This window comes from Empidonax traillii, unplaced genomic scaffold (genome assembly GCF_003031625.1).
Source record: "Empidonax traillii isolate 1590-97213 ecotype Southwest subspecies unplaced genomic scaffold, ASM303162v1 scaffold1372:size120433, whole genome shotgun sequence".
NCBI lineage: Eukaryota > Metazoa > Chordata > Aves > Passeriformes > Tyrannidae > Empidonax > Empidonax traillii.
In genome coordinates, this window is record NW_020956565.1 from 528 (window position 1) to 23,183 (window position 22,656).

Consider the following 22,656-nt stretch of genomic DNA (forward strand, 5'->3'; position numbering starts at 1 on the left):
CTGTTCCTCACTTTATTGTTGAATGCAGTCATAATAATTGGCTCATGATTCTCACTGGATAACTGTGAAGTTTCTTTGCTTTGCAAGGCACTCTAGAAGTCCAAGTACTATTTAACAGAACCCTCAGTTTGTAAGGGTAAACATATCTAATATTTCTCGAATTTGCCATCCTCAGACATACAAGTTCATCTTTGGCTCTCTTTTCCTGGGTGATAACCAGTAGTAAATAAGTAGCAGGGAACTTGGTAATTAGACCCACCTAGTGCTTACCTCTGACTTTAAGATGGCAGCATTTAGGGGAATAGAATTTGCTATTCTGCACAGAAATATGTAAATGCTGAACTGAAGTGCACCCTGAAGTGCTTTTATTTCGATTGATGAGATGGGTTTGTTTCGTAGGGAATGTGACAATATAGGTTAAGTACTTTCTAAAGAACATGAAAGAGTTGGTTTTTCAGGGATACAGGTCTTCTACAGGAAAATACAGTATTAATAAATACTTTCAAGTACTGTATGTTGTTGTCAGTTGGTACTGAAAGAATAGTATGTTCTTCTTCTGTCAGATCCCAAAAGGAATGGTCTGGTGGAGCTGATTCTGCAGGTTGGAGTGGGACAGCTGAGTGAACAGCAGAAGGACACTCTGGTGAGACAGCTGGCTGTATTGCTGAATGTTTTGGATTCAGATATCAAAGTCCAGAAGATACAAGCCTATTCAGATATAAGGTACAAAGATATCCTGCTGTGCCAGGAAGATTTGTGATTTTCTTTGCCTCTTTCACAGCTCATAATTAGTTGCAAAATAACCTTTTCTAAGATGGCAAAAAGTGCTGTACTTCTCAACAGAATGTACTTTCAAAGGTGAATTTCTTCTGCAGTAGAAAATTGATGAAATAAGCTCTGTGGAGGTCTAGAACTGAAATATTTTGTTTGAAAAAATCAAAATTTTTCTGTATAGATATTTTTTATTTTTGACTTTAGAGAAAGTGCATGGATATATATTTCAGTCTCTTTGTTCCTTACAGTGCTACTATTTTTTCCAAATTCTAGACAGAGCAAAACAGAGAGACTTTCTCACAGTGAAGCAAGTATTGTATTTCAAAATACGTTTCCAACTCTGTTTGATCAAACCCTTTTGTTTCTACTTCTTCGCTAAGGTTTTGATATTGTTAATATTTTATAAACATTTTCCCAGGTAACTGGTAATGAAAATCCATTTTTTTGCAAAGGAAACTCTCCAGTGGGTACTCCTACATATGTTATTTTACTTAGAAATAGAAATACCCCCTCTACTTGCTGTAGAGAGCTAGAAATGGCTGTGCATGCCCACAGAACCCAACTCATGTATGATATGAGTTACCCTTACTGCTTCCTGTTATCTTCTTGGCAATTTAAAGCTCATTTTGGTGTTTGTTTAGCTCTCAGGGAATGTCTTAAAATTGAAAAACACAGTTAGGAAAATCTAGCATTTATAGCTATGATATTTTTAATAACAGCTTTCTTAATTAAAATGTTCCCTGAGGTGTCTGATAAAGGATGAGATCAACGCCATCCAACTTAAAAGCTGTGGATGATGGGGGAGGAGGGCTTTCATATGAAGTCTCTGTATCCCTTGCTTCTGAGCATTCTCTCCTATTTAATTCAGTTTCCTAAATTTGGTGAAATTGCTTCAGAGCACTTTGTGATAGGTTCTGCATGAGGGTGGAGAAAACAAATGTGTATGTACTTCTTAAAGCAGAAGTCAGGAAGACCAGGAGGGGAATTAGATTTGCTGTTGTCCTCACATTTCTTCTGTGAAACTGAGAAGCCAAAGAACTGCTGGTGCTCCAAGCTTGGAACGAAGTCCTTGTCATTTGAATGGAGTTGACTGATCCATGGACAGAATTCCCAAATCTTTATCAGTGGTGACATTTGGTTTCCAGAAAAAAAAACAAAACTAAAGGCTATATGTCTTTATACTTCATTATTGAATGCCTGACAAAAATGATCTTTGACAGCCGTCATCACCTTCTTTCTGCAGCACCTCAGTTGTGTTCTATGTGCAGAACGGGCATCCTTCCACGGTGATCAAGGCATCAGATGTCTCAAGAACTCTGCACGTGCAGCTCTTGAAACAGAAGGCTGACTTTCTGCTTTTTAAAGTCCTGCGAGTTGACACAGCTGGTACGTTTTGGATCGTGCTGGCTCATCTTGGAACTCTGCATGCATTTTGGCTAATGCAGCGCCTGGAAACAGTGCATGAAGGCCTTCTGTCTGCTCTTGGGTGTCTGGGCTTGGGTGTAGTTTTCCAAAAGATGATGTTGAAGACAATACTTAAAATGTTTCATGATTTGTGGAAAACTGGTGCCAGTTGCTTGTGTTCTTTTAAAAGACATCATCTGTGACAGCAGGCGAAAGTGCATCTTAATCTGGTCTGTTGCATCAGGAAGGCCTGGGGAATGAGGATAAGGATACCTTACATAACATCTTTTCTTGGAAGATGGGCGAAATTTAATATAACCATAATATAGATATGTTTCATGTCTCTGGTTCCTTCAGAGCTTATAGTGTTCAGTAAACAGGCTGGGAACCTAACTTTTTCTTGTCTGCATGTATCAGGCAGGATGATTGGGTGACTGCTGTGTTATAACCTAGCCTTCTAATATTTTAAATGTAGACAGGCCACTGGGGTTTCTTATAATGAACTGCTTCTTTTGCCCCAGAAGGATGCATGACAGGTTGTCCATTTACACAACTCACCCACGTTTGGTTTTGTCCGTAGCCTGTCTTTTGAAATGCTCTGGACATGGGCACTGTGACCCCATAACGAAGCGCTGCATTTGCTACCAGCTGTGGATGGAAAACTTGATACATCGTTATCTAAATGATGGAGAGAGTAATTGTGGTGAGTTTGGTGTTGTGGGATGTGTTTTAAGAGTAACTCGTAGTCTTGTGACTGTTGATTATTTGCTCTCAGAATGGGGAGTACTTAGGAGGTGGTTACTGAGGGAGGACTAAAAGAGTCTCTGTTTTCTGGCCCAGCAGTACCTTTCTGTAGAAACATATTTGAATGATTTCTTGAAATTATAATATCTTGGCAGTAGTAGCCTGCATTTAAAATATTTTAAGTTTAAATTTTAAAAAGAATCACTGTCTGATGAAAAAAATGTAAAAATTTTGTCACGGGAGAGAGATTTTGCAAGAATTTAGGGCCAGTTGGAGGGGTTGTTGAATAACATGGGCATTGCAAAGCTTTTGAGTAGGACTGTTGCAAAGCTGTAAAAGAGACAGCAACTTAGATTCTCTGAGTGTGTGGTTGATGCTTCTGTGCCAGAAGTGTGATCTGACCTAAGCAAAGAAAACATCAGTGTTCTGGACTGACCAATATTGTGACCTTTAGAACGTCAGTTTCTTAGCATGATTAATTCTACTGTTTCTTTCAGTTAACCTGTAGGAAATGCAGTTTAGTTTCAGCAGCCTCATGCTGTCTATATTCTGTGGCACATCTAATTTATCAGCTTAGATTCTCTATTTCAAATAATTAATACTTAAATTAAATTCATGGCTTTACAAAGCACTGTTGTGTTTCTTTTTTTTCAGAGTGGAGTATACTCTATGTGACTGTATCTGTTTTTATTTTGATTGTGGTCATGGTAGGGCTTGCCTGGTTCTGCATCTGCTGCTGCAAAAGGTACATGATTTGTGTTTCTTTTTGATGGGGTATATGCAAAAACTGCCATATTTTAGTCCGGTCCTTAGCACTAAACCACTGAACTCTTTTTGGACATGAGAGGAGCTTCTTGTAGCTCTTTCTGTAGAGACACACTTTTGTTGAAAAAAGGAGTATCCATTTGTGTCTCTGTGCTTCTCTACATTAAAAACCCAAAAAAGCTGATGTTGCAGTATCCTTCATATTAAGTGATAGTTAATGTCAAAATGCTGAAGAGTATACTGAGATCTTCACTGAGTCCTCCAGGTACTCTGTGCTAACAAAAAAGAGGCACACCCTGAAGGTCACTCGCTGATCTAGGAATGTTGTAAACCATGGGAAAGGATCTGCTCCCAGTCTGCTGTTTCCCTTGGACAGGAAGGGTGGGCAGGAGGGCTGCATGTGGCTGACAGGCAAGGAGTACTCCAGCGATCTCAGTTGTGCAGACTTCTTGCTTCCTCTTTCCTTAAACAGTCCTGTCTACTACTGTGTGTTGTTTCACTTTGTGCGCTCCCTCCAGTCTTTCCTAGTGAACTGATAAGAAATTCTCTTTCAAGTGACAAGCCCCTGCAAGTTCTGTCACTAGAGCAAGTGTTTTTGCTGCAGCCCAAACAGCTGATCAAATAGATAGCTCGTTGAGGTGTTAGTAAAAATAAAATGCTGTCAAAATCTTTCTATATTTTCAGCTTTTTGCAGTGTGTAAAGGATGTGTCAGGGTTGATAGCGATTTTCTTTTTGTGGTTGAAAGAACGATGCTGTTAGTAGAAAACTTTAAATAGTAAAGTGTGTCCCACTCCACCCCCACAGTGTGGAGCCTCACAGGCTTATGTAGATTTGACAATAAAGGGATTCTTTATTAGTTCAGCTGCTTCTGTCCTTTGTCCTCATGTGGCTTGTGCCAGAGAGTGAGGGCTGGTTGATACAGATCCATGTGAAAAAGGGAAAGGAAATGCTGCGCAGGACAGAATGGCAAGAGATTCCCTTTGCCTTGGGGAAACTACAGGGAAAAGTACACGGCAGTCCCGAGATTGGAGTTTTGGAGGTTTTAAAGTCTTTGAGTTGGCAAATGGATTCTTTTTTTTTTTTTAGAAGACCATAGAGGGAGAGGTTGTTGCTGTAATGTTGGCTGAGCAGTAAGGTGGCTTCTTCACTGTGAACTGTGAGGGCAAATGAATACACGCCTGCCTGGTTGTAGTAACTGTGTTGAACAAACTGAACCCCTGTGGCCTAGGAAAGCAAATGAACCCATCTTGATTTCTTCATCTTTGTATATCAGAGAGAAGATAAACTATACTGTCTTGTCCAGATTGTACAGCTGCTTTATGCAGGTATAAACTGGAACAACTATTTTTAAGTGGAGGTGAGAAAGTACAGTGCCACTGCGTATACCGGGGTATATGTGTGTGAAAAGTAGAGGGGCCAGATTTATGTGTGCACATGAGAATTAAATGTCTTTGTGGTAACTTCCTTTCTAGCAGGAAGAGGACAAAGATAAGAAAGAAAACAAAATATACCATCCTAGATAACATAGATGAGCAGGAGAGAATGGAACTACGACCCAAATACGGTAAGTGCTGTGTGGTAAGCTGTGAACTCATCCACCAAGCGTTCAGTCAGTGTGCCTGACCTGTAGTCAGGAGGAGCCCAGAAGGTGGCCTAGAAGTTTGGGAATGGTGGAGTTGGACAATGAAGTGGCTGGAGGAGAATTGCTTCGTTTCTTGTATGAAGCCTTGGGCTCAGCCACTGCTCTGAGCTTCTTAATTATTCCTAATTAAGAACATCTTACTGTCCCACAGGCTTTCTCTATGTAACCCTTTCTCCTCTGCACATGTTTTAATTTGGAGCTGTTTTTATTGCTGCCCAGCAGTTCTTTCCTGACCTATAAGTGCCCTGTTAAACCTAAGTTGACTTCAGCTGCTGTTTACATATATTTTGATTTCCTTGAATTCCAGTTTTTAGCAGGGGAAGTGTTGGAATCCAAGAAATTAAAATCATCCTGAGAAATTGCTCTCCTAGAAAGACAGAGATAACATTTCTGTAGAAACCTTGACCTTTCATTCCCACTTGTGTTAGTAAGACAGTTGAGTGAACAGACCAATTTCCAGATTTAAGGTATTAAAAGTACATTAGGTATGTACTAAGATAATCTAATTGTTTCTAATTTTAATGCATGTATTCCAGTTGGCCTGTAGTGAAGTTGGAAGAGCATCTGCCTGACAGTATGTGATAGTTCTTAAGGCCAGTTTTTATATTGGTGGTGGCAGTGGTGCATGCTGTTACATTACACCGCAGAGCAGGTTTTCACTTACTTTTCATATCACAGCAGGGGACAGTGGTGGTTAGTTATTACTAAAAAGTCAAATCTCTCTAATGAGTTTGGTTTGCTTTTTTATTGTCAGGTATAAAACACAGAAGTACAGAACACAACTCCAGTCTGATGGTCTCCGAGTCAGAGTTTGACAGTGATCAGGACACTATCTTCAGCAGAGAAAAGATTGAAAGAGAGAATCCTAGAACACTTATGAATGGATCCATCAGAAATGGAGTTTCCTTCAACTATAGCTCCAAAGACAGATAACTGAATGAGGGTAAAAGCACAGAACACGCTGGTGTGACACATCTGAAACATGTTGGCCCACCTCTGTTTTTGCAGAACCAAAAGCTTCCTAAAATATCAACTAATTGCAGGTGAAAGGCTAAATTTGTAACACAGGTGGAGGAAGGAAGAACGAAGGAAGAAGGATTAGATGGTCAGCTAACTCCTCTTGTCACCGTTATAGGAACAAGGAAAAGCACATCTTATTTCCTCCATGTTTCATGCTGAATGTTTTTCTGAATTTCTGAAGGCCCTTTTTTCTGTGTCACTGCTACAAAATTAGCCAGGGCTGTTGTACTACAGACTGTGATAACTAACAATGGCACATAGATTCATGTCCTATGCTCCTACCACTCTTCTTGGAGAAGCAGTGTGGTTTATAACAGCAAAAGCCAATATAGATAAATTCCATTACAACTATAGAGAGCAGTATGTGGCCACAGGCTCCATCCTAATTTTCAGCTTAGGATGGAAACACAAAGAGCATTTTTAGTGCATTTGTGTTTATCTGACTGTGCTTTGTAAATTCTTTTTTCTAGGGTACTCTTCGTGAGGTGGAAATGTCTTTGTTTTGTTTTCAAAGAAAAGTTATCCCTGGATTTTCATAGGAGATATGGTATCTACATAGGAAAGTCCAGCCTTAGGCTGCTTCTGTAATGATGAAAGTGCTTTGTCTCAGCCATGTCCATCCAGGAAACTGCAGCACCTTCCAAAGCATTCCAAGCAACCTTTTGCTTAGAGATCACTTTTGGGGGAGCTCTGAAGCTTCTAAGACTGAACGCTCAGCTGAGATGAGTTTTCATCTGTCAGCCTTAGTGCTCAGTTAAAGAACGTGCCAGGCACTCGTGTAGTGAAATGCTTGTGGCAAATACCCTGTGTGAACCTTCATTGTCGTGGGAATCAGTACTGAACAAGGTTTTAGCTTGAACATTAAACTGTTTTATTTTTTCCTCTGTGGCTATTCAGTGACTGGATGTGCTGACCTAAGGAAATCCTTTCAGGCTTTTGGCAATGGTAGGTGTATTGAAGTTCTGATATTCTTGTCCACAGACTGGATAATTTCTTCACAGCCTGCTTGTTAGGCTTTAAAATCATACCCCCACAGTACTGCTCTTGAAATCCCAGACTGAAGACCTGGCTTCTAAACATCAGCCTCATGTGTGGGGACATCTGTGTCAGTGGTGCTGTTTAGCCATGATGTCAGCTTTATCTGGGGGTACTCTACTGATGTGCTGGAGTCTTGGATATGGAGGAATGATGTGTTTCGATGGAGAAAACGTTCCTCTGGGAACATTTTGCAGAGAGTTTTTTTGTTTTTAATCCAATGGTAGAGAACCCATTATTGGGGAAGGATGGAGCAGTATAGAGATCAAGGAGAGCAGCATAGAAGGCTCAGGGAGGGCACATAGCCCATCTTTATCATGAAAAATAATTTAGTGGAGAATTCTGGGGCTTCCTCCATCCTTTCTTAGAAGTCTGAGAGAGCAGAGTAGCTGGGTTGAACACTGGGGGCTTCTGTGCTTCTCTTGTTAATGGAGTTGGGCAACTAGGTTGGAAGGAATCAGTAGTCAAAAGTTGCAGCAACACGGCATGCTCATAATTTGTTTCATACTTTCGATTTTCAAATGCAGCCAGCAAGAGTCCCTAAGGCTACTAGTGCAGCACTGAGGAATATTTCTCTGAGGAGCTTTGTGTGGCTGCAGGAGTCATCAAGGAGGGAGAGGCTGTGAAGAGCTAAAATGGGCTAGTGCAGGTGCTGTCTGTGTTTTTCTCATACCCACCAGCAAGGTGCAGTAGAAATGGTATGATTTGCTTTCTTCAGAAACCAAGTTTCAACTCTGTGTATGGAGGGGTTTAGCATATTTATTGAAACAAATCTACTTTATCACACTCTCCCCCTTCTTGAGAGTGTGTGTGTATATGTATATATATTTTTAAATAACTTGGTCAATAAAAGCAAGGGCAGCTTCTGATGTCCTTCAGTTTCTGCTCCAGATGTGTTAATGTAATAATGCAGTGTTTACTTTAAAGCATTCCTGAATAAAGTTAAGGCCCGCTCAAAATACTAATTTTTTTTTTTTTCCTTTGAAATCCAAATGTTGGGCTTAATTAATTCTGCGTAACTTCCCAGAATGTTCCAGCAGGAATCATGCTCATGGAAACATGCATTTTTAAACAAGCAAACAAGTTGCTTAAGCAGTTTCAACTTTGTATTTGCCATGCTGCCGTTAATGCTTCTGCGAAATACTGTCTCCAGTGTGCCTTTATCTATAAACTTACCTTGTAGGACACGTCAGTGCAGTCAGCAGCATCCACCAGTTTTGTGAAATCAGTCTCTTTATATGTTTTGGGTTTATTTTATGTTTAAAGCCAGCACAAAAGGCTAGGAGGTTGTTCTTTCAAGGAATTAAAATTCAGACATCTAAAAAAACCAACCAACCAAACAAACAAAAAACCCAGAGCAACCAAACAAAAAACCCCAAACTCAACCAACCAAACAAACAAAAAAACCAAACCAAAAAAAAACCCCAAACAAAAACCCAAACCAAACTCCAAAACTAAAGGTTGATTCTCTAGCAAAACAAGTACAGGAATCAGGTTTTTCTTGTTTTATTTGTAAGCATAGATTGTCAGCTCTGTCCTTTTAGGTAAACAGTCTTCTCCCCCTGTGTCAGATGCATCACATATAAGTACTGTTCAGGTGTCTGTTTTGTGCTGTCAGCTGTTTGCCTGTAGGGTATCAGTTTTGCTTTTCTTGGTCTCTGTGGGCAAACAGAACTGAGCACTCATGCAAGGAACTTAACAGTGTGTGAACTTAACAGAGAGAGAGTGAGTGGGTGCGTGTGTTCTCTGTGCTGGATTCACACTTTCCTTAAATAATCCAATGTTCTTGAAATAATTGAGTTTAGGCAATGTTCCTGCTTTTAGCCTCAAGTGAAACTAGTTTTCCCCTCCAGTATACTGATAATGGGCAGTAGTCAGATGGAGCTTTGGGGTTGGTGGTAATAAAATGACATTTAGTGTAGTCTTCGGACATTTATTTGAGGTTTGAGAGAGGTAAGCATTCTTCTTGAAGAAGGGAAATGGGATATAGCGATGAATTAGTTTCTTAATATCAGTTATTGCTTATCATTGATCCTAACTAGAATACTAATCCATTATTTCTGCGGCAAAGAAAAACCCATTTCACGTTCCTTTTATGTGCTGAACTCCCCAAGGCAAAGGAGAAAAATAAAAAGTTCAGAAATAAATTTTAAAAAGGAGGCAGCAAAGGCAAATGATTTTTGTACGGGCTATGAATCAAGTGCAGATGAGCTGCAGATTTGTAGTTTGTCTCTGTATGGAAGCACTTCTCCTTGTGGGTGGATGGGGTGAGCTATTACAGAACTTATATTAAGAACCTGTTTCTAGAAAATGTTATTTATTGCTATTGCTATTGTATTGTAACTGGAACTGTTTTTGAGCTGAAATTGCTACATTTATGTAACTAATAAATTTTTTTCTTTCCTTTTAGGAACTTGTCAGGTACTCTTTTAGGCGTGGTATTCTGTATTGGACTCATCACTCAGGTCAGGCTAATAGACATACGTTGTATACCATAGCTTATGTCTGTACTCAAACATAAAAGCAGTGCAGTAGCTGATCCCTTCCTTTCCTACTGACAGAAGCATCTTTTTCTAGAGAGGTGACATAATTCAGTACATCAGAGAACAGGAAAAAAAAATAATTTACTGCAGATCACAGTAGGTTTTCTTGTGGTGCTTGTCCTTACTTGGTTTAATTGGCTGTGTGTAAATAATCACCAGCTGTCATGCCAAGTGTGGTAATTACACAAGCTTTGTGGCTTACTCTATAACAAATCCAGTACCTGAGAGTGTTTGTCAGTATAATGGCTGCTTTGCAGTAATCAGTGTGCAATATAACCCAAAATGCTGTGTTAGATAGAGGCAGGTTACGCTGCCTGTTTCCTGAGCTTCAGAAGAAAAATCCTCGTGTCGGTGTGTGTGAAGTTTGTGGTAATTTGTGATAATAAAAGGTACTATGAGATACAGGTGTCTTTCTGTAAGGAAAAGTCATACACCATAAAAGCTACTTTTAAAGTGTATTTGGATACATGGTGCCCCAGTCTACGTGGCACCTCATATGTTCATGCTGGATTCCTGCAAGGGGATGCTGGCTGCTGGATGAGCTGGTGAGACACATAAATGCCCTTGTACTGAGGAATGGAATCTGCCCCTTGGTTATTGCACTGTACATTTTGTTAACAGCAGCAGCCTGCCCCCCATCCCTTTGAGCAGAACTGGTGCAACAGGGAGATCAGCAGCAGTGATTCCTAAACAACTTCAGCCTGTTGTGCAAAAGTACCTTCAGCACTCACGGACAGAAGTGAATATGCCGCCATAACTCCTTGTGGTTATTCTTGGGAGGTCCTCAGCAGGGAGTTTTGACATGGAAAGACTTTAAACAAGTGCTAAAATGTAACTTAGGGCTTCTGAACAGACTACTTAAATCTTCTGCTCTAAATTAGCTGAGTTGTTAAATATCTAGCAGAACAGGTAAGCACAGCTTCTGGAGAGTTTATTACATAGAGAAGACAGGCAGTGGGGGTGGGGAGGGGGTGTGAAACATCAGCTACTTAAAGAATAACACCAGCAAATGAAATGGAAATTGGCCATGACTAAAGCAGGTTGGAAATTAAAACAGTTTCTGAGGCTTCAAAACTGTATTAACTAAGTGAAAATAAAAGACCTTCCAAAACTCTATTTAAGTCGTAATACATGAGGTAAAGAATTATGCAGTTAATCACATCATGAAAGCAGGGAAGACACTGTGATATACAGAACCTCTATCTTGTGATAAAATGTTTGGTTCAGCATAAAAGACTTGCATACAGAATGACTGACAGCAAATTACTATGTCAAAGTAGTCTCATATATTTGATTTAGATTCAAGTGACTGTACTTGGGGGTACCAAAATCTTACAGTTTATGGACATGTGGATGCAAAGTCTTTTCCAGTGATAAAGCTGGCAGAACAAAATATTCCGTGGAAATCTGAGAGACTGACCTTAATGTGGCTGCTGTCAGATTGCCAATTCAACATTGAATGAGGTGTAGTAAGTCACAAAATCAGTGCTTTCACAGAAGTTATTTATTAATTAAAAACATTTTTAATCACAGTTTTAATATCCGGAAATTGCTAAACTATCACAAGTGCAATCAACATAACTGAGGTGTGAGAATTCAAGTAAGTCTTTTGTTGAAGAATCACAGTTTTTGTTATGAAGACAACTTTGATTATTCTGTGCTTAACAGATGTAGACCTTACTGACACAAGGATACTATGCTGGAATCCAACCACAATCCAATCCAGACAAAGGTATTTTTAAAGTTTATTACATCCCTTATCTTTATTTATGGTTTGTGCTTGCTATCAGGCATAGTAAAAGGTATTATTTGCTAGGAAAAAAAGTAAACATTTACTCATTAAAAATGCTATTCTCAGAAAAGACATTAAGACTTCAAATGTATCAACACATCAGATCAGTAATTTTGCAGTGAAGACAGCAGGGGGTTAAAGAATTTATCCTCCAACTGCCCTGTCCCAGGAAGTACGCTCATATTTAAGATTGCACTGTCATACAGCTCTAAATGAGATGATTAATTTTGAGCTTATACTTCAGTCCAGAGGCAGACATAATTTAGGTGAGCAATTTCAGCGGGAGATACTCTACCTGCTTACAATAGCTGTACCTTGTGTCACTGTGTTGTGGCACCCAGGCACCAAGTTATGACCTCCTTCTACCTAGTTACTCTCTCAGAAATAAACACACATTGGCAGCCAAGGCTGGCAAAGTTTCCTATTCCACAATGCTTTATTCCCCAAGTTCAGGCAGGATAACATGCTCAAACAGTGTAAGAAGCTGGCTATAAGAAAGTTTCTTGCAACTAGTGTAGGAATAGGCCATCCTTTTTTTGTTCTTGTCAACAAGCACAGGTGACAGTACTGAGTCCTCACTACCAAAAATGTGTTGGTTTGGTGCATTAGGAATTATTGGAAGGGCAGTAAAGTGTCCTTTAACTGCCATTTGGTTGGCATGACACACACACATTACTGACAAGTAATGTGCTCCAGACCCATCTGGTCTGAACTGTTACACAAATACAGCCATAAAAAAATATTTAAAAATAAGAAGTAGCAGTCAATGCTACTTTATGTGCGCTTTGAAAAAAAAATAAACAAAACCATGTAACTCTTTTGGCTTCCTTCTCCCGAGGCTTGTGTTACCTTTGCTTGATGGCATAAAATATCTTAAAATATTACGTTTCGTGGGGTACATTCATTAGTTCATAGGAAGAAGAGCTCTATTGCAGTCTTTTGTTTATTTTTAAAAATGAACACAAGAAACAAAATTTATTCCACTCAGCTTCTGCAGTGCCGATTTATTTGCCAAAGTAACACTGCACATTATTTAAAGTGCTTTGTTTGACTGCCATTAAAATAATGTTTAAACAACATTGTTTATTTCATATTAAGGAAGCTTTACATCATCTTTTGAAGATGACAGAATAGCAAGGTGATATGTCAAAGTCTCACCTCTAATCACTACTATTTAAATCCTTATTAGGTCATACAGTTAGCCATGTTCAAAGGTTTTTAAACCTTCCTCCCTAATGGACATTCACCTGCATAACCAAAAATCCAGTTCAAGGCACAAAGCCCAGAGGGAGGGAACCATTTATCTGCTCATATTCTTTGGAGGAGCTGAGTAATGTTCCTTTAGACACTGAGTAACTTCTACCCAAGGAGAGTCATGGTCTTTTCAAGAAAGGGAGGAAGTTTTATCTGTATCATCATATCACCACTTGTGCTTTCTTCACACAGCCCTTGTAGTGTCCCCTTACAATTCTGCAAGTTATTCCTGTAAGTATCCCGTCTTCCTCCTGCTACTCACTAAGCCAGCAATTCTTTGTCCTGGACTGTCCCATTCCTAGGACTGGAACTAAGAGCTGGGGCTAAAAGACATCAAGTAAGATCCATATTTGATCCTAGGCGTGCAAGCTGTTAGGCATAAATTAACAGCTCTTTGCTCAGAGGCCGAAAGCTGAACAGGGCTTCTGCAGTCAGCATTTACAGCACCGAAAAAGCTGTCTGTTTGCCTACGTGGATGCCTAGCTGTACCTAAAAGTAATTTTCGTAACCATCAGATTCACCCGTAATTAAAAAAAAAAGAACACGCTTGCTTCTAAAGAAAGTTGTAGAAGCACATTAAAAAATGTGAGTATTTACACAAAATTCTAAAGGGAGACTGCCATCCCAAAGCCTCCCACATCCGCACTGAAACACGAAAGGTACTAGAAAATGGTGGTCTAGTTTCCCCTTGACATAGCTTATAATCTATTTTCATTATGCACCAGCCTCCCAAGTTCTCCCAGTTACACAGGGATAATCCAAGAATAATTAATGCACATCCCTACTCATTACGAAAAAGGATGGACATTTTGATCATGCTGCTGAAAAACTAAATGTATAAACAAAGACCATGTAAAAACATATGGCAGCACAGAATACTGTAAGTATCTTTTACACACACAGAATGGGGTTACTTAGTTTTAAAGAGGGTAGAAGTTGCATTCACACATATTTCTGGTTCAAGAAGCTTATTAAAACTACAGCACTCTTTTCCAAGCTTTTGGGATTGTGCTTTTTGAAGATTTTTATAAGCCTCCAAAGCAGACATATTTTATTTCTAAGTATTCATCGATGCCATACTTTGAACCTTCTCGCCCTAAGCCAGATTCTTTTACCCCACCAAAAGGACACTCCACTGATGAGATGATGCCTTCATTAACACCAACCATTCCAACTTCCAGCTGTTCCGCAACTCTCCAGATCTGAGCTGGATCTTGGGAGTAGAAATATCCTGCCGTGCAGACACAGAGATACAGGAATGAAAGTCAGTAAGAGCAACTGCAGAATACTGTGAAAAAGAGACTTGCTACATTCAAAATCATCACCCCGTCACACTACAGCTCATAAAACCACCGAAATCCACTTGTCTGACAAAGGCATACCTGCTAAACCCACATTAGCTGCATTTGCTATAGCAACAGCTTCTGCTTCAGTCTCAAATCTGTCAATAGAAAGAGAAAAAATGGAAATGAGGCTTGAAGTTCACCTACTGTGTTGCTGACTTACTGACAAGAAGCAGTTTTATCAGAATTAAAAATGATTTTTTTTCCCAAAAGTGTACTTTCAACACCTAATTTAACTTTCCCTTTGAAACAATGGAGGAGTGTCTACCTCTTCTCTGAGCTACTTACCAGCAATTTAAATTAAGATTGCCTTTATCCTCCCTAGATACTGGTAGCAAAAACATTTATTTCACATTGGTTAGCCCACCTATTTCCCCAGCTACACAAGCACTCTCAGCTCTGAGAGATAACTGGCTGTTCTTCCATCGCATCGAATTGCTCTGCAGAGAGCCAGGGAAGGTTTTAAGGAGAACAGACAGCTCTAAATCATTCTCTGTCAGAAAAATTTAGGACTAGTAAATCACATGACAAACTCAGAAGTTCTGTCTCCTGTTTTATACCACAGATACGAAGCTGATGAAGGTTTTTCTGCTATCTACCCTTGCTTAACTATTGATACATTTCAAAACCAAGTCATTTGCAAAAACTTGCAGAGATGCTAAAATCAGGCCAAGAGAGAAACAAACAAATCACATAACCAAAGTATGTTTTCACATGTGCACCTGCCTTACTACAAAAGACTCTTTTTTTTATTGACAAACTGCCTTTCAAATCTTGTTTATTCAAAATAATCTTTCACTGATTTTTTTTTTGTTATTTTTGATCTGGAAAATTAATGATCTTACTTGATAACTGGTGCTAAAGGGCCAAACGTCTCCTCTTGGGTGCAAAGCATTTTTGTTGTAACGTTACTAAGTAATGTTGGCTCAAAGAAATTCTTCCCCAAGCTGTGTCGTTTCCCTCCAGTCACAATAGATGCTCCTTGAGAAACTGCATCCTTGATGTGTTTCTCTACCTGAGGTATGCATAACAAAAATCTCAAAAGTCAGCATTGAAGAATGAAAAAGACTGCATTTCCCACTGAAGAAATAATAGTCTCCAATATTAAAAAAAAAAAAAATCCTGAAGAGAGGTTTATAGTTTTCCGAGGATCACTTGCCATATAATCTAATTTCTCTTGAATTTTTATTTCTCTCAGTTTGACATAATTTCAGAAGGATAAATTTTGAGTATGGCCCCAGTCTCATTGATATTAAAGATTCAGCTTTTCTGTTGAAATTAAAAAACTGCATTTAATGTGAGAAAAAGTCTTTGCAGGAATAAAAGTTACATCTTACACCAGTGATAAGGCACTATGAAAGCAGAAGTACATGACTGCTGTTTGAAGAGAAAGAGACAGCTTTCAAGATGGTACTGGCAAGAACATTTTCCACCCCCTACATCTACATTCATCTAAAGACAACAAATTAATAAGAAAACTAAAGTAGCAATCTCCACCTAGAATACTGTCCTTTGAAATTACAGACAGGCTCTTAAGTGACTATATACAGTGCATGCTTATTTGTATATATAGTTGTATAGGATATGCACACTTTTGTGGTGCAAAAAGCGAAGGCATGAAGGAAAGAAAACAAGTCCTTTGTCTCTCAAATAACTTAAAGGTTTGATAATCTGTTGTTTTATAAACAGAAAATCTGGCAGCATTCAAGTAGAATGGATTCAAACCAAGCCTGCATATAATGGAGCCATAATATCTTACAAAGTATGAAGCACATAATTTAGCAATCTTTAATCTTAGGAAGAAAATACATCTTATTAGGATTAAAAAAAAAAAAAAAAGAAATCCTGGAGTCATAAGTCATCTAAAACAGAAAACCTGAACCATGCACGTAAAGTTTCAAGTGATTGCAACATCCTGAGTTGTGGTTTTTTTAACCCTGATGAATTATTCTGCTCAGCTCTTGCCAAACAAGAGGCACTGTTCTTCAAAATAAGTTTTCAATCACAGCATTTCAGAATTGCAGGATCACCACAGAGCTCTCACAGTGTATCTAATTTCAGTAAATGGTCTTGAGAACAGCTAGGAAGTAATCAAGAGGAATCAGCTTTCCCTAAAGGAGGCCTCTCTGTCCCTTAATGGAAATAGGGGAATACATGAACTGTCTACATCTGATTGTCTATATGTACACGTGGACTTGGAGGACAAAACACACTTCCAGCCACATTGAAAATACATTCTAATAAAACAAGCTTAAACCAGTGAAATATAAATCTAAAGTTACGTTATGGATCATAAAAAGAAAACTAAGATGTCAAATATAAAACATTTTATTTATACCTTCTCCACTGCTTTTTCATTTATTAGCGGTCCTTGGGTGGTTTTTGCATCAAATCCATTTCCAACATGTAGTTCTTTCTCTATAGCTTTAGCAAACTTTTCCACAAATTCATCATGAATTCCCTTTTGCACCAGGAAACGGTTTGTGCAGACACAAGTCTGAAAACAACCATGAAAAGGAAAAGAACAGACAGTAGTTTATATTGTATTTAATCTATCCATTAATTCTTTCTGGCCTCCATGCCACAGAATCAGTTTTACAACACTGATGTCCTCTGCCTCTTCTCCCTCACCTTAAGCTGTTACCTTGCTATGCCATTTCTTTTGACACCCATTTCACTCTAGAAATACAACTTCAACAAACTGTCAGTGTGTGAAATATGTCACACTGCTAGAGTTATATATTATACTGGGCATGGATTTTCTGAGTTTTGTAGGCTCAGATATATGGATCAACCAGTGTCCAGAAGCTGCATAAAATACCTTCTAATTAGACTTCAGAATGCTGGAGTGAGCAGCAGAAACTCAAATCACATTTGGTGGTGTGGGGTCTCTTTTGCTTTCTTCCTGGAATTTGTTTCTAAGTGCTTTCAATGGCCTGTCTATTTGTGCTACCCCTTTGCTCTGATGGCTGTGGTACCTCAGAAGGAACAGCTAATTTATCCTTCTCTACAGCAAGGATAGTGTGGTGGTGGTGCCTTTTATGTTAGATCTTGTCCAGCGTGGGTCAGACCCCCAATGATCCTTGTCTGCTTTTGTTTCCTTTCTTTCTTCCCAAGATTAGTGTTATGTTTTCTTCTTCTGTTATTCAAGCAACATTTTCCCCATAAAACAACCTCCCAACCCCACTGAAAGCTTGCTGCTTCTCTAAAGCTGGAGTTCATCAACTTCATGTTCATATGTACAGGTAATACCCATAAGGCTGGAACAGCCCATCTCCTTTGACTGTTTCTGGAAAGTGATGCTCTTACAATTTTTTTGACTCTAATCAAAATACATTTGAAGCAACGTACACTAAAATCCTGTCTACTACTTTTTTTAAGCTACTCATTATGGAAAAAACTATCTGTGAGTGTCTTTTAACAGACCGAAGAAGGATGGTGTCTTTCACAGCTCTAGTTCTCCAAGGAATTTAATGTCAAAAAAGAATACGAGAAAATGCCTTATCACTTCTCAAGCTGTTGTGAGGGGTTCCAGTGAACATCTTCCTTCTCAGTGCCTGCCACATATGTTGCGAAAATATATGGGATTTTAGTGTTGCTGTTCAGACTTGCTGCTGACTGGCTTGAGTGCCCACAGCCATGTGTGAGTACAGCATCTTCACAACGAAGTGCTCTATGCTTTCTTTTTACATAAAATATCTTATTTACAACTTGAACTACATGTACAACTCTTCACTTCCTAGAAACAAGGACAAAAAAGTTAATTCTCACCTGCCCTGAGTTCCTATACTTAGAAGCAAGGGCTCCTGCAACAGCACGGTCCACATTGGCGCTGTCAAACACTATAAAGGGAGCGTGTCCTCCAAGCTCCATGGAAACTCGCTTCACAGTGCCAGCTGCGTGTTTCAGCAATATCTGTAGGCAACACAAGAGACACAGAAATCTGTACCTCCTCTACCAGGTGTGAACTGTGGAGTCATGGATGTAAGGCAGTGAGGAAATAATCAGCATTTCTCTATAATGTTAGATTATTTCCTATAACAAAAACAAGGACAAATTTCCTTCAGTCTAATCTTAAAGATTAAATTCTGTCAAAGAACTAATGAAGAGAAGGATTTTGATCAACTTGAGGTCAGATCGAGCTTTTACACATTAATATTGTTACTTCTGTTTGCTTTTTCAATCCTTTCTCAATATTAAATCTTGATTGCTCTTAGAAAAGTTTTCCAAGATCTGACAGGATTTGGGATCAAGATCTACCTTGATACCAGACTTTTTCTTAATTTTGCATACAGCCATCCCATAGAATTCTATCATCTTCTATCAACACACTGCAGTTTTAGTGATTTTATTAGAGATGGCAACAAGACTGCCTATTGACTACAGCTGATAGCAGAGATTGCTGAGCCTTACTTCTCTAACACTTTCTCTCAGCTGCAGGAGCCATTGCTAAATAGTACCTTTGAAACTCAGATTCAGTGTTGTTATTAATATGTTGTCACTTTATAGAACATCTTATGTAAAACTGTTCATATTATAATTTAATAAAGGGCAGTTATCAAGAAGTTGCAGACAGGCATCCTTCTGTGAAGTACTGATACTAAAAATACAGGCAGTATCTCAAGAAGTACACAATTATTTGGACAGTCTGTGTACAGCAGCCAAAAAAGAAGGCTCTGTATAAAGGCACACACTTTCCCCCTACCTTTCCAGTATAACCACAGTAATAATCTTCACGGATATTCTGTCCACTTATGTACCTTTCCCGTTGCTGTAGAGCCAGTAAAAGATATTTTGGATACCAATGGATCAGTGCACAAAACCTCCCCTACAGCTGCTGTCTGTTGTCTGGAACAAGGAACAACATTATACACTCCTGCTGGAATTCCAGCCTGGTTTGCAAGCTGCAACAAAAGAAAAAAAGAATTTGCATTATCATTGCATTTTGTGTGAGGAACAGTCACAGTGTTTGTTCGTTGTTTTGAAGAAACCAGTCTGTAAGTCAATGGAAGCCAAAAGGGCTCAGCACAAGTAGTAATAGATGCCACAGTATCAAGAAAGCAGCCTGCTCTGGTTTAGCCTCTCTGTTCAAATGAAAAAGTAACCAAATGAAAGATACAAGAATGTTCTGTGTGGCTAAATGGCCCTATCCTCTTTGAGGCTCTAGACCATATTAGAGGTAATGTCCAAAGATTCTCACTAAAATAAAACCCCTGGATCAAGTCAGCCAGTTTGTCCTTTCTTCAAGTATGAAGAGTTACCTTCAAAGTACATCCGACTCCCCATTTACAGCTTCAGTCAACTGCTAAGATAAAGCTTAACATTAAAGCTCACCTCCCCAAGAGCTAATGCTGATAAAGGTGTGTCCTCTGCAGGTTTCACTACCACTGTACAGCCAGCTGCCAGAGCTGCACCAACCTTCCGGGTAATCATAGCGCTGGGAAAATTCCACTGGGATGAGAGAAAAAAGTACAATCAGACTTGGGAAAATTCTGTCACCTGTTTTTGCAGAAATAACTGCCTTTTTCTGTAATTATGCAATAGCCTAATCAGTTCTGCATGATGTACTTTGTCCTAGGTGAATATTAAGAAGAAGCACTGCTGATCAAGGAAGAAAAAAATACAAGGTAGAAATGAAAATTTTCAGGGGTGTTTTCAAGGGCGGGAGGAGCCATAAGGCCACGGCCCCATGCTGTGGGCTGAGCTGAAAACCTTCAGGTGATTGGAAAAAGTTCAGCAATGCTTACTGGGGTTATAATGGCGGCCACTCCTACTGGCTGCTTCAGCACCAGCACTCTTCTGTCTTTTGCAGATGCTGGAATAACATCACCGTAAATCCGGCGAGCCTCCTCCGCGAACCACTCCAGAAACGAGGCAGAATACACGATTTCACCCTGTGCTTCTTTCAGAGGCTTCCCCTTTGATTAAATCAGATTGAAGATACATTGTAAGTGGCAAACTGAAGCAGTAAAAACAAATTCAAGTAATTTTCAGAGTACTTTATGGTCCCCTCCCTATCAGGTACACTGCGATCTCCAAAAGGATTGTATGATTGCAGCGGCAAGAGTTGTGCAGCTTCAACATACCATCACTGACTGTACAGTCAACATTTTGTATGCTGTGCCTGGATTCATATCTGCCCAAGACAATGAGCAAGAACAGAAAATGTATGTATTTATTTACAAACTCTGCAGTTAGCTGCTATTGCCTTTCTGAAGAAAGACCCAAAACATGGCAAAGCAGTTACAAGTTCGTGGCAGGGACATTTGTTTTGGGAGTATTACTCTGAACTGTCTCCAGGACTGAAACCCCGTGGACTGAATGACCATTATCAGCTGCGACACCACAGAGGAGCTGCTTGAAGTATCTTCCAACAAAGTTTTATCCAAAAGGACACCAGTCTGTGAGCTCCCAGACTACTCTGTGATACGAACTAAAGCAGACTATGTGAATCCAACTTGGCCACCTGCTTTAATAGCACTTCAGTTTTTTTCCCAATCAATGAAACTGCTGGCCTGCTGCGGAGGCAGGGCCAGCCGTGGAGGCAGGACTGACAAGCTGGTTAAGGAGTTTGACATGATCCACACACCCAACCAGTCAAGTGCTTCTGCTCCCGACATGGATGATCCAGAGGCTTTCCCAGGTCTGTGCTAAAGTGGATGCCATAAGCCAACCCTGCCCTGATCGGGCCCTCCTCTGGGAGGCCTGCATGCTTAAGGATCCTAAAACAACCAAGAAAAACAAACAAACAAAGAAACAAAAAAACCACAACCATTTTTGCCATGAGGAGCACGGTTTAGGTGGATGTACGCTTTGGCACACCATGAATCGCAACGTGGGTTCTGGCTTCTGCAGGTTACACACTACTGCCATCAAGCCAATGCATTTTATCTATGTCAGGAAGAGGAATGTTTGAAACCTCATCCACGGCCCTAGCAGAGCAAAGGGAATGCACAACGCGCCCATTAGCTCAACTTAATTTTAAGTTCTCAAAAAAGCTGTGGTGGCTAACTGGTGAGATGCACCCAGGGTGTTTTGTCGGCGGTCAGTTTCACTTTATATCGCTGCTCGCATCTCTGTGTCGGGTTTCCCAGTCCGAGTGCTGGCACAGGGCAGTGCCCATGCCCACGGCGGCAGGGGCGGCCTCGCCCCCCTACTCACGTTCTCGGCCGTGATGATCCGCGCCAGCTCCTCCTTGTTCTCCATCATCAGCTCGTACCATCTGCGGAGCCGCACGCTCCTCTCCTGGCAGGGAGAGAGGCAAGGCTGCCGCGGCCGCCGCACGCAGGGACGGGGCAGCGGAGCCCCGGGAGCCCCGAGCCGGCGCCGCCCGGAGCTCCCCCGCCCGCGGGGCCCCCTCGCCGCCCCCTCCCGCGGCCGCTCACCTTGGCGGGCAGGCGGCCCCAGGCGGCGCCGGCTTCGTGCGCGGCCCGCACGGCCGCCCGCGCCTCGGCCGCGCTGCAGTCCGACACCCGGCCCAGCTCCTCGCCGCTGGCCGGGTCCTGCACGGCGAAAGCGGCCGCCGTCTCCACCCAGCGGCCGCCCACCAGGCCGCCCCGGCGCACCAGGGCAGCGGGCAGCGCCCGGCTGGCGCCCCGTGCCGGCCCCGGGCGGAGCGGCGGCGGGAGCCGCAGGAGCAGGCGGCGGCGGGCGGCGGCGGCGGCGGCGGCGCCCCGCGGCAGGAGGGTCGCCATGGCCGCGCTCGGTGACAGGCGGCGGGGCCCCGGCACGGCCCGACCGCGCCGCCCCGGAGGAGGAGCCGCGCAGGGGCTGGGCCAGAAGAGGCGTCTCGGCGTGGGGAAATTCTGGCTGGGTAGTCTTGTCTGCCCTGGGAGAGATTGGAGCGTACGGGGTTGGGGAGGGGAGAGGGTGGCTTCTGCTGCCCATATTCCCGTTACTCCTGCACCATCGAGACGCCCCCTGTCCGGAGGGAGAGGTGAGGGCTATAATCAGGATCACGGAATGTTCTGAGTTGGAAGGGACCCGCAGGGGCCATCGAGGTCCGACTCCTGGCTTTGAGGGCACCTCACGGGTCAGAGCACGTGCCTGAGGGTGTTGTCCAAACTCTCCTTGAACTCTTTCAGGCTCGGTGCTGCGACCACTTCCCTGGGGAGCCGTTTCCACTGCCCGACCACCCCTGGGTGAAGAACCTCTTTCTAATATCCGACCTAAACGTCCCCCGACCCAGCTTCACGCCGTTCCCTCGGGTCCCTGGTCGCTAGAGAGATCAGTCAGTGCCTGCCCCCGCACTTCCCCTTATGAGCAAGTTGTAGGCTGCTGTGAGGTCTCTCAGTCTCCTCTCCAGGCTGACTTGAGCTTGATGGCTTGGCTGTGGGAGC

The 22,656-nt window shown here is 41.4% G+C and overlaps 2 protein-coding genes across 2 annotated transcripts; one reads left to right on the top strand and one right to left on the bottom strand.

Moving 5' to 3' along the window:
• Positions 1 to 544: 544 nt before the first annotated feature.
• KIAA0319 (KIAA0319 ortholog) lies at positions 545 to 10,328 on the top strand (the record flags this gene model as incomplete). Its single annotated transcript, XM_027906892.1, has 6 exons — positions 545 to 723; positions 2,018 to 2,160; positions 2,759 to 2,881; positions 3,577 to 3,667; positions 5,161 to 5,252; positions 6,085 to 10,328. Coding segments are annotated over 6 exons (807 nt in total), but the record flags the coding sequence as incomplete, so codon positions are not given.
• A 1,083-nt stretch (positions 10,329 to 11,411) lies between these two features.
• ALDH5A1 (aldehyde dehydrogenase 5 family member A1) lies at positions 11,412 to 22,204 on the bottom strand. Its single transcript, XM_027906900.1, is given in 11 exon segments — positions 11,412 to 14,205; positions 14,357 to 14,415; positions 15,163 to 15,332; positions 16,656 to 16,814; positions 18,089 to 18,232; positions 19,078 to 19,221; positions 19,652 to 19,768; positions 20,065 to 20,235; positions 21,479 to 21,562; positions 21,703 to 22,027; positions 22,029 to 22,204. Coding segments are annotated over 11 exon segments (1,755 nt in total). The 3' UTR covers positions 11,412 to 13,999.
• Between the last annotated feature and the right edge of the window lie 452 nt (positions 22,205 to 22,656).